The sequence below is a fragment of the Canis lupus genome, chromosome 18 (assembly GCF_011100685.1).
Source record: "Canis lupus familiaris isolate Mischka breed German Shepherd chromosome 18, alternate assembly UU_Cfam_GSD_1.0, whole genome shotgun sequence".
Taxonomy (NCBI): domain Eukaryota; kingdom Metazoa; phylum Chordata; class Mammalia; order Carnivora; family Canidae; genus Canis; species Canis lupus.
Genome location: NC_049239.1, coordinates 17,379,620 through 17,391,917, shown reverse-complemented (window position 1 = coordinate 17,391,917; position 12,298 = coordinate 17,379,620). Strand labels below are relative to the sequence as shown.

Sequence of the window (12,298 nt, the reverse complement as noted above, 5' to 3'; positions counted from 1 at the left end):
ATTCTTATAAAGGAGGGAACTAAGGTACACAGAAGTTAAGTTGCCCTTCTAAGGTCACAGAGGCAGTCCCCAAGCCATTGACCTCCATGCAATATCATATCTTGTTTCAAGATTCTAGGTATATCTGTTAACCAAGAAAAATGTATAAAAGCGTTCTGGGTGCTTTCTCCCAGTACTGACACTCCTCTTAGGCTCTGTACAATATACCATGTACATGAAGACACATAGGAAACCCAAATACAGATTCTCCTAACTCAGGAGTTGTGCCTTTCCAGCTGGCAGACGATGGGTACCCAATATGTGCCAGTTTGACCACATAGACCTCAAAGATCACTAATTTTGCCTTAAACATTGGACAGCAAGAAAAAGAAATAGTAGCTTTATTCACTGGGGGACAGGCACTTGGCCAACAAAACTTAGTCTTTCAAAGGGAATAAATGTGACCTTAGTTGAAAGGCATGTTTATGCCATATTGAGGTAAATGGATTTGCCAAAAATACATGAAAGTGAAAGTTGAAAACTGCATTTAAGCTTCGTATTTACCAGAATAATTTACAATTTTTCAGGATTCATTTTACTTCTAATGAATTAGGGCCAGGGAAAATTATGCAGGTAAATTGCTCTCAGTTGTCTCTGAAGTTAATTTCACTGCTAGTCTGAGCAATAATTAAGTTTTTATTTGCAAAATTGGGGTCATTTATGGCTCTTTGCCTTCAAAGTAGTTCTGACACTGCTGACAACTAAGATAGCCCACTAAATGGGAACTTCCATGGAGAAAAGTTTCCAGTTCACTCAAACTCAGCAGGTTTTGGTTGGGGAGTCATAAGGCTTGTCAAGGGTAAGTGAGGCATTTTTTTTTTTTTTTTTTGAGTGTTTACCAAGAATCTTAAGTAGCAGCAAATAACTACATGGTGCCTGGTCTAGAAATGGGGGCATTATGTACCAAATTTGACTTGTGGCCTGAGGGAATTTGTATTTATATAATCTTTATCAAAGACACACACACTTAACATTGATATTTGCGATTCTCATTGAAGTCTAAAAGAACTAAAGAACTGTTCTTACTCATCAGTATAACAAATAAGATTTTTCCATGTTTTTCTAAGCCAAACCAGTAAAGGCTCTGGGTTACATTTCCTGGTTTTACTTGTGGATCCTATTTTTACCCTATTTTTACTGCTGACAATGCCAAAGTTGGTTCTGCAATTCACAGTCCCTTTCCAGCATCCAGAGGCCTGTCACGCTGCTTAAACTGGGTTTCCAGGAGTTCTCATAAACATTTTTTTCTACCCATTTATTTGTGGTTTACCCACTTCAGCTTGTTCTACAGTGGTTGTTTGGGAGGTCTCTGTCACCCACCACATGTCCAACCCAGCAAACAAGTCCTGATAAAGAGCCTGCTTTCCAGAACCTAGGAGATACTGCCTGTGGTGGCAAGTCCTTAATGGCTTCATTGGATCTTAATGAGGACTTGAGCTTTTATTCATAGTGCGAGGGGAACAATGGGAGGATTTTACCCTGTGGAGGATTGGAAGCCATCGGGGAAAATGACATAATCTATGTTTAGACAGTATCTCATGGGCTTAGGACTCTTTGGAGGATAATCCAGACAAGAGCTGATGGTGGCTTAGACCAATATGGTAGCAGTGGAGGAACTAGAAAGAGAAGAGATCTTGGGTATTTTGAAATAAATTCTATTCTGCTCTTAAAAGCTTTCTAAAAAGATGCCACAGACATTTTCAATAATTATTCCAAACATTTAATGTCTTTGATCTGTCCTCAGTTGTCTCCATGGTTTTATTATTGTTGGGATTGCCACCTCCTTGTTTACATGTAGGACCCAAGAGAGAATATAACTCTCCAATCAGGGTCTTAATGATCCTCAAAGGAGGATTACCATGCCGTTGCAACATTATAATAAATTCAAGTCTTAAAATCTTTCACTTTTCAATATATTGGCAGACAAAATTCTAGGCCAAACAGAACAATGACTTACCAAAGGACAGAAATAAGATCACTCCATATTTTATTTTTTTTATTTTAATTTTTTATTTTAAAAAAATATTTATTTATCTGAGACAGAGAGAGAGAGAACAAACAAGGGGAGCTGCAGAGGGAAAAGGAGAAGCAGGCTCCCCACTCGGCAGGGACCCAGATGTGGGACTCGATCCCAGGACCCTGGGATCGTTACCTGAGCTGAAGGCAGATGCTTAACTGATTGAGCCACCCAGGTGCCCCAGATCATATTTTAAAAGGATTTTTATTATAAGAATCCTTAGTATTATTAAATCATTAAACTCAACATTTAATGAGCTTTTATTATATATTTACAATATATTATCTGTTGCTGACTGTGATGAGCCACCCCAAAACTTAGTGGCTTGAAATAATACACATTTATTATCTCACAGTTTCTGTGGGTGAGGAAACCACACATGGTTTAGCTGGGTCCTCGGCTTCCAGATCTATCACGGGGCTACAACCAGTGTATTGAGCAAGACTCATGCCTGTGGACTCATCTGAAGGCTCAGCTGGGAAAGACTCCTCTTCCAAGCTCATATGGCCATTGGCAGAATTCAGTTCCTCAAGGGTTGTTGAATAGAGGGCCTGAGTTCCTTGCTGGCTGTTTCCCAGAAGCCACCCTTAATTCACAGGCCTCTCCAACATGACAGCTCACTTCATCAAACTCAGCAGAAAAGAGTCTGCTGGCAAAACAAAAGCCATAATTTCTTGTAACCTAATTGTGGAAGTGACATCCCATCCCATTTGCTGAATTCTATTGTTGGAAACAAATCACTAGGTTCAGGCCATACTCAAGGAGAGGGGTTGACACAAGGACATATACTGATACATATATCAGTAGAGAAGAGCACTGAGAGCCATTTCATTTTATTTTATTTTTTAAAGATTTATTTATTTATTCTCACACACACAGAGAGAGAGAGGCAGATACACAGGCAGAGGGAGAAGCAGGCTCCACACAGGGAGCCTGACATGGGATTTGATCCTGGGTCTCCAGGATCACGCCCGGGGCTGAAGGTGGCGGTAAACTGCTGAGCCACCTGGGCTACCCGAGAGCCATTTTAGAAGCTCTCTGACACATACCATTATTTATTTAGGATATATTAGGCATTGTCCTAAGCCTCCACCATGAAGCTTCTATGGTGGGCAGGAGACAACAATGAAAGCAATCAGTAAAATGTATACTAAAGCAGGTAAAGATAGTATTACTGTTATTGCCCAACAGAAAACTGGGCGACGTCATTTTAAATATAGAGCTAGGAAAGTTTCATGACCACCCCAATATATTGACTCCACCTCAGTTCTCCCACATTCCAACTTTACCCTTTGCCAGGCTTGAGGATTCTAAGGAAAATGGAACGGCATGAGTGAAGCAGAAAGGTACCAGGAACAAACAGGCAGCAGAGCATAGTGGTTGGAAGTATATATTCTGAAGCTACAGCATGTGTGTTTAAATCCTAGGACTATGACTTGGGGCAAATTGTATCCAGTTTCCTCATCAGTAAAATGAAAATAATAATAGTACTTAGCCCATGGGGTTCGTGTCACTTAATACTTGTTAGAACACCTAGAACAGTTCCTACACATAGGTATCAAGATACTGAGATCCCATCAAGGAGAGAAATCAAATTTAGCAATAATGAGGATACTAAAGAAGGAACTACCAATACCATTCCATGTGAGACCATGGGTTCTGAGTGTCAAGAGAGGGAAAATATAAGCCTGAGTCTTTATGGAAGTAAAGATATTATGAGATAAGAAGTCCTAAATACCAGAGCTTTTTTTCTCTTACTTTTTTTTTTTTTTTTTTTTTTTACTATTTTGAAGAAATTCTTAGCAATTCAATTATTCTGTACCAAAAAGGGTATTATGGATAAATGAATACCCCCTTTTATAAGCTTATTTTACTCTACAGAGTTCAGTTCAACAAACTTTATTCAGAAAGCCTTTGGGCCGTGCTATTTCTTGGGTGTCAATTAATCTAGACATTTTATTGTGTCTAGTTTTCTTTTGCAGAAATAATTTTCTGTCTCTTCAGTTTTCACTTGCCCTACATAAAATTAAACCTCAGAATATTTTGCTAAAGATTAAGAGAAAGGATAAATATTACGCTAAAATATAAACACTTAACTTTTTAAAGCATGATTTAAAGAGAAACAAATATTAAAGACAAATTAGGTGAACCCTGATTTCCTATTAACCTGTGAAAAATAACGCAGACTCCTCTACCAGAGGCTCTTTCTATAGAAGCAGTAACAGTAATACCAGTATTTTTGTTCCTGAGGTATCCAGTAATCTAGGAGTGGTGGGGTATAAGCTAAATCACAAGGATTCAGGGGATGTGGTGATGAGGAAGCAGGAGCAAGTCAAGACTACACTTTCTCAAACTTTAGCATCCAAGGAAAGGAGCAATAAGATAGCAGCTTGAGGACCATTAAGGTCAAAAGCTTTTTGTTCCTTTTTTAGGGTGGAGAGACCCGAGCTTCTTTGTTGCCAGAAGGAACATAAGAAGAGGGATGAAATGAAAATACAACAAAGAGGCAGTAGTTAAATAGTGAAAACCCGTAGAGTGGGTGGGAAGGGATTGGAAGGGGACACACATAGACTAGTTTGGTTGGCTTCATTTCCTTTCAGGTTTTTAATTTTTTTTCTAAAGCTTCCCAGGTGCTTCAAAAGGACAGCCAAGAGGGAGCCCCACTGCCTCACTTGATGATGACCAGGCCAAGATGCAGTGCCTACTGTCCTCTTGATTTCTTGATGCCACCTGTAGGACATTTCTCTGAAGAGCTCAGCAAAGAGTGATGGCCGTTCCTCTAAGTGTGACCTCCTGGTTCACAGGGCTTTGGTGGAATTCGGACTTTCTAAGTCTTGTTCACGCCAGCATTCTCTGGCTTTAGATAATCCCATTCCCCATTAAGAGCTAACTCTTCTACCACAGGTGGAAGAATGACAGAGAATGTGGGGAGAGGGGAAAACCTCAATAACCGGAATGTTATTCATTTTTCCAGAGCTAAAGAAAGTTCCGAAAAACATCCCTCCAGATATTGTTAAACTTGACTTGTCATACAATAAAATCAACCAACTTCGACCCAAGGAGTTTGAAGATGTTCATGAGCTAAGAAAATTAAACCTGAGCAGCAATGGCATTGAATTCATAGATCCTGGTAAGTTCCACAGAATAGCCCTTTAAGTGGGTAATGGGGATGCTCTGATTTTTTTTCTTATGACAACATTTGTAGTAAATGCAATTTAGTTAAAAAAAAAAAAAAACTAAACTAAATAATAAAAGGTTTAAACACCATGCCTAAATTAGAACTTGTTTGGTACTCAGAAAAATATTAACCAAAATGTTGCTTTATGAAGGATGTAATACTATATATTACTAAGCAAGTTATTCAGTTGTTCCAAATAAAAGTGTTTTGTAGAATAGATTTTAAAAATAAGAATACATGGTCAGTAATATGTTAATGAACATTATAGTGATTTTTAAAGGGAAATTCAGATTTGGCATTTTCTTTGCTGTCCATTAAGTTCAAACTTGTTTAAGGCAAGACTTTAACAACTTGTTTAAAGTAAACTTGAGGGAATGGGGTGCCTGGGTGACTTAGCTGCTTAAGCCTCTGCCTTGGGCTCCGGCCCTGGGATCAAGCCCTGTGTCAGGGTCCCTGCTCTGTGGGGAGTCCACTTCTCCCTTTTGGGCTGCCCCTCTCCCTGCTTGCGCTCATTCTCTCTCTCTCTCTCAAATAAATAAAATATTAAAAAATAAATAAATAATGAATAAAAAAACCTTGAGGAGCACATTAGTGAAGTATGCAACTCTCGATCTTGGGTTGTGAGTTCGAGCCCCAATTTGGGTGTGGCGATTACTAAAAAAAATAAATAAAACTGAAAAATGTAATAAAGTAAACTTGGAACAATCTGCTAAGCACCAAGCTCATAAATTAAGATAAAATGTGCTCAAGCCAGAGCCAGATGTATTTTATCTAATCCTAGATCCGATTAATTTTTTTTCATCATTCAAAGCTCTTCCCCATTTGCTAGTAATAAGCAAAGCCTCTGGTGAAAATGAGCGTGGTACATTAAAGAAACACACTGGATTTGGAAAGAACCGAGAATTACTGCAATATTGATCAGATTTGTAACATACTTAACATACATGCCTTCACAGTGCTAATTCAATTTGAAAAATCCTTTCTATAGTGCAAAATGGGTTTGTTTTATTTCTAGTGGTATTTTTCCCTCATCAGTTATGAAATTCCCATAATTGCAAGGATTCCTTTACTATCCTTGAGATCTCCTGAAGGCCTCTTAGACTTGTTTGCCTGGTGTGCTTTCCTTGCTGACACATAAGATGAACTCTTGTTACCAGCAATAGTATTATTTTCTTTCTCCTTTGTTCAATTCAGTCCCAAGAAAATATTTTCTACATTAACAAATATGTGTTGAGCACCTACCAAATGCCAACCACATTCTTGATATGTCTTTTGGAACAACAACAAAAAATTATCTCAGTTCTTTAATAAGTCAAAATGACCTAAAGAAGTTTTAAAATAAGAGACCTTCAGGATGCCCCACCGGTGCAGTTGGTAGAGCATGCGACTCTGGATGTCAGTGTTGTGAGTTCAAGTCCCATATTGGGCATAGGGCCTACTAATTTTAAAAATAATAATAATTATTATAATTAAAATAAATAAATAAATTAAATTAAATTAAATTAAAGACCTTCTATATTTCAGGACCAATGAGATGAAACAGTGCCCAAGTAGAATTAGTTAACTACTTATGCTGGCAGGTACCCAAATGCAATGAGATTTACTGGTTTTAAAAGGCGTGAAATAACAATCTCATAAAATGCCAAACTTCATTGCAGAAGAGAAAGAAAAGACACCCTATTAGGGGTTTTATCTTCTCTAAGAAACAAATGAAATCCAGCTTTTTCAAGTGCTTGGATACATATGATTTAAGTAAAAACAATAGCACTTGCAAAATAAAATCTAGGAATGTTTTCACATGCTTTCAGTCTAAAGGGCTGACTTGTTCTAAGGAAAGTGAATTGTGAGATCATTGGTTCATAGAATGTTAGCAAATAGGGGAAAAAATGCAGTGTCTTCAAAACTGTCATTACACGGCTGACCTTTTGCTCCTCCCCAGCCGCCTTCCCAATCTCAGCACTCCAACCTAAGCCATTGCTTTTGCACCAAAATAGAATTCTTTTCAGGGGAAATTATGAGTTTTGTCTGAAAACAAATGATATAAAAACGGTTCATGGTATTGGTATTAGAGCACATTTTCCAAATTCAAAATAAGGACATTGTTGTATGCCCTGAGTATTTTAAAACAGTAATGAGAAAATGTTTGAAATAGAAACAAAATATTTGAAATCAAGGTTGACCAATAAGTTCCAGGGTTAGTTCACATCAACTGAAGTAGGGATAATCTAGATTTAGATTTCTTTTCTACTCCTGGAGGGGAAAATAAAAAAGGGTTTTGTTGTCTTATTTTTATGTTATATGTTTGACATTTGTTAATTACCCACCCTCCAGCAGAATTAAATACATATGGATTCAAAGCTGACAGCTACCAAAGTTTGCCAAAACACAACCAGATGTTTTCAAAATGTTGATAAAAATTGTTTCATTTTGGACTGTAAAGAAATATAATTCCCTCCTCATAAATGGGGGGGGGGCTATTTTTGAAGCATTTTCAGAGTTTGCTCATATCCCAGGAACTGTCACATCATCACCATACACATTTTTCCTTGTTTATGCACTTATATCTTACATTTGAAATATTTTCCTAATTCATGCCTTTTTTGTGGCATCTTTGCAGTGAGTATTAAAAAAATGCACTTGAGCCCCAAATACATTTTTTTAGAAAACTAACATAAAACTGATTTTTCAAATGATATATTGTATTCTAGCCAATTAAATCCAGGAAAAGGCCTTGTGTGAGTAAAAACATACTGCAGAATTTTGCATTTAGACACGTATACTGTTAGGAAAATATAATGAAAACCAAAATTTCCCAACACAGAAATTCTCTCTACAAAGGGAGTAGAGAAAAACAAAACAAAACAAAACCACTTTTCTTATTGAATAAGCATTAAACCAGAATGTGATGGACATCACAGGCAATCTTCTAAGAGATTACAAAGACAGAAATCTTACTCTTTTATGTAGCAAGCAGACAATCCCATACATATTTACCCTGAAAACATGCATACATGGTAAATAACTAGTCAACTGAAAGAACTGACAGCATTATTTGTCATACATGGTGGTCCTAACTTTATCTAGTAATTGAGGTGACCAATTGGCTTTATCCAGAGGAAAACAAATTCCATTGTTACATGAGGAGGTAGTTTTGCAACTAGGAGCAAGGCCCATAGGGTCCCACAGAAACTGGAAGATAGGGCTGCTATCTCCCTTGATGTTTACATTTCAAAGATGGCTTTCAAGTCCTTGGGAAAGTCATTCCTGGCTCTAGATAGAAGCCCTCGTAGTCTTGTAAAGGATATGTATACATTTCAAAGAGAGTATAAAGTACTTAAAATTACAAGTTTTCCAAAGTAAATGCTCTGCGTTAAAGGAAAGGAGGACAATCTTTTTCTTTATTTTCAACCAGGAGAATTAGTCTCTTATTTTTTTTGTACTTGTCCTTATAGTACACCATACAGTTGGATGTAACCCAGCTATTCAGTTCATTAACAAAGATTTTCTGTTTCTAGCTGCTTTTTTAGGACTCACACATTTAGAAGAGTTAGATTTATCAAACAACAGTCTACAAAACTTTGACTATGGAGTATTAGAAGACTTGTATTTTTTGAAACTCTTATGGCTCGGAGATAACCCTTGGAGATGTGACTACAATATCCACTACCTCTACTACTGGCTAAAGCACCACTACAACGTCCACTATAATGGCCTGGAATGTAAAACGCCTGAAGAATACAAAGGGTGGTTTCTGGGAAAATATATCCGCACTTACTTTGAAGAATGCCCCAAAGACAAATTACCGGCATACCCTGAAACATTTGACCAGGATACGGAAGATGACGAGTGGGAAAAAATACACAGAGATCATACAACAAAAAAGCAACGTGTAAGAATCACTATAGTGGGATAACTTAGAAATTGTTCTGAGTGCAACTAGTTTTGTATTTGCTATACTGGTGTCAGAAAGCCGTACGTTTACATTGTGATTAACTGTGTTGCCTATTTATGCAGGGTTTTCTGGCTAAAGGAAGGTGGAAGGTTCCCTTATTAGTATTATTATTGTGAAAATTCTAGCACTCAAGGGAAAACTTTCATCCTGCTTGCCTGCCTGCCTATTTGCAGACCAGCGTCTGGTGATGATTCCTTACTGGTAAACTGCGGAAGTTGGGTCCTAATGATGGCATTGGAATTTCATAATGTCCTGTATAAATGTTTTTACTGCTTTTTGAAAATTAAAAAAAAAAACTTGATTTATTTTTATATGCTTTGTGATAGCTGCTTGTGTATACCTAAAGATCAAAATGAAAACATGAATGCTTAGTAATAATAAAATACCATTCTCTCCCCTCTGCCCCCTCCCATTTTTTTTTTTTTCAGTAAGTCAGCTTATACATAGACTAAAATTCCATTTCAGATTCCTGTACATCCCAAAATGAGGTCCTGGTAAACCCAAATTCTCAAGTACTCTTCACTGATTCTTGTAAAAAACTGTCAAGCTAGACCTGAAGAATTGTCACAAGCAAATAAATAGAGAATCTGGAAATTATATTAGACACTGGCCAGAAGATGGGACTCTGAAGAAGTTGTAGATGGTGTGAAACATGAGCAATAAAGAGGTATAAACTCTAGAGAATGTGGAAATAGCACTGATTTTTGAACAGAATTCAGACTAGGCAGCCACCTGCCAGTAGGAAGGGCTCAGGCCCTTTCTGCTAAGCTAATATGCCAACCATAAAGCAAAGGATGAAAGTAGAATCCAGCATCAGGATTGGGGATGAGGAAGAAGCAAACAGGAGGCAGTGATCTCAAAAGCAACTGAGTAAGAGGTGTTGTCCAAGAGGAGCCCCATGATTTGGGTTTGCAAGTTAAAATTAGCTCACCCAGGAAAGCAGATCAGCAGAAAAAAGTGGGAACACCTGGAGACTAGCCCCGTTAGCTGTTCTTACAGCTGTACTATTAGAAAAAATTTTAATTTTTTTTAAAGATTTATTTATTTATTTATTCAGAGAGAGAGAGAGAGAGGCAGAGACACAGACAGAGGGAGAAGCAGGCTCCATGCTGGAAGCCTGAAGTGGGACTCAAACCCTGGTCTCCAGGATCATGCCCTAGCCTGCAGGCGGCGCTAAACCGCTGCGCCACCGGGGCTGCCAAGAAAAAATTTTTAAAGAGAGAAATATATATATATAGTTTAAAATGCCACTTTTTCCTTTTTATAGAAATTTCCCTTTCACACTGAGTTGAATACATTTTCATTTCTTATATCAAAATATTCCTACGAAGTTTAGCAACTGGTCTTACTTGATACTTAACAAAGCAGAGAAGATGGCATATGACAAATAGTACTGAGCATTTCTTAAGCACCGACTAGATGCCAGATGCTGTGCTTAAAGCTTTACATATTCTATGTCTAATTCTCCCAAGATCCCTCTGAGGTAGGTAATATTACCTGCCCTTTTCTAGATGAAGAATCCAAGGCTTAGAGTTTAGGTAACTTGGACAAAGTCACAGAGCTGGCAGGTAGCAGAGGTAGCATTCAGGTCCATCCCAGCCCTTCCTGTTGTGGAGGGCTGCAGAGCACTCTAAACGTCACCATTGACCTTGGCTGCCTCACATCAGGACTTGCAGAATCAGATCCAAGAGAGGAACAGGTACCAAGAATGTTAATTAAGCCTATTTCTCCAGAAACACCCATGAGGACAGTTGGCAGCAGACAGTCTTTGGTCCAGGGCACTTAACTGTATTAATATGTGTAGGAAACCAAGAGAATGGGAAGCTGGAAAAATTGCTGGAGCTGGTGGTTCAGGAAATGACTCTGGATTGTGAGGCTCTAACCACTCTACCCATTTTACCAGTGGTTTGGACTAGAGGTAGAGACTTGCACATACTGGGCCTTAATGGAAATCCTCGCCTTATTCACTGAGGTATTAAAGGCAGATGTTAAATCTGTTACTAGAGCATAATGTTCATGAACACTTAAGAGTCGAATATTAAGGACACGGGACCCATTTCAGGTCTGATGGTGGAAAAAACCTGGATGGGACCTCAGTAGGAGACTGAGGCACACAGTGGGGACACAAGGCTTCTAGAAAAAGAGAGAAGATTAAATCAGACTCAGAGAAAGGGCTCAAGCTACTCTCTGGTTCCATTTTTGGAGCCTAGTTGAAGATTTTATTAGTTGATTTTTTATATTCAGTGTCATCTACGAGATCTATTTGGAAATAAAGCTCTAAAACACGTTGCAATAGAAATTGATCTGTACTATCCAAAAGTTTAACCTAGGTTAGAGTTGCTAATATCTCCCAGGACCAAAATTGAAACACATTTTTGAAAGCTTAGGATTTGCCCCTTCTCTGTATCAGAGTTTCTGCCTTTCAGCGAAACAGAGTTGATCAATGATGGAATAAACAGTTAGGTACATCTTTTGCCGATTTCTTGATGGTTGAATAACTTGCCTTTCGACCTTCCTTCTGTTCAATAGATGATGAAGGTCAGGAGATTAAAAAATAACTATATTTTGGGGTAGTCAAAAACATGATAATCCAGAGATCTATATATTTGGATATACATGTTTAAATGTCACTTGAGTATTTATCCAAATATTATTTGAGTATTTATCCAAATACTCAAGCTTTGTTTGTTTTAACTTTCCCACTAGTCCTCAAAGTCCCTAATTTTTCCAAAGTAAATAAGATTCACTGCAAGCTGAGGTCTCTTGATTCCTAAATCTGAGTCATCTCTGACCTAATGCCTAACCATTCAACCTCTGGAGCTTACACCCTAGATCAATTAACATCTGTTTCTGAGGAATCTGTTTCTCCAGCTCTGGCAAATAGAAGCAATTCAGTACTGAAAACCTGCTTGCCTAGATTCTATGAGACATCGAGGCTTCCTTCTTCAGGATGTGTGGGGTGTTGGTGAGTGGAGGGAAAGATGGAATCTGTGACTAACAAATCAGTATCAATGCTAGAGTGAATAAGAACAACATGAATGGGGCAGGGAGACTGATGAATTCACAATTCTGTTCAAAACGATTTCAATATTATATCTTATAAATTCTAGAA

General features: G+C 37.9%; 2 protein-coding genes across 10 annotated transcripts in view; one reads left to right on the top strand and one right to left on the bottom strand.

Annotated features, from left to right (window-relative positions):
* LRRC17 (leucine rich repeat containing 17) overlaps window positions 1-9,586 on the top strand; it is a 29,157-nt gene extending 19,571 nt beyond the window's left edge. Inside the window, exons 3-4 of the mRNA XM_038562800.1 lie at window positions 5,031-5,186; window positions 8,750-9,586. Of these exons, the coding sequence (XP_038418728.1) occupies window positions 5,031-5,186; window positions 8,750-9,147 (554 nt within the window). The 3' untranslated portion in view covers window positions 9,148-9,586. The remainder of the gene's footprint in view (window positions 1-5,030; window positions 5,187-8,749) is intronic.
* The window catches only part of FBXL13 (F-box and leucine rich repeat protein 13), a 204,400-nt gene that overhangs the window by 111,446 nt on the left and 80,656 nt on the right, over window positions 1-12,298 (bottom strand). The window lies entirely within an intron of this gene.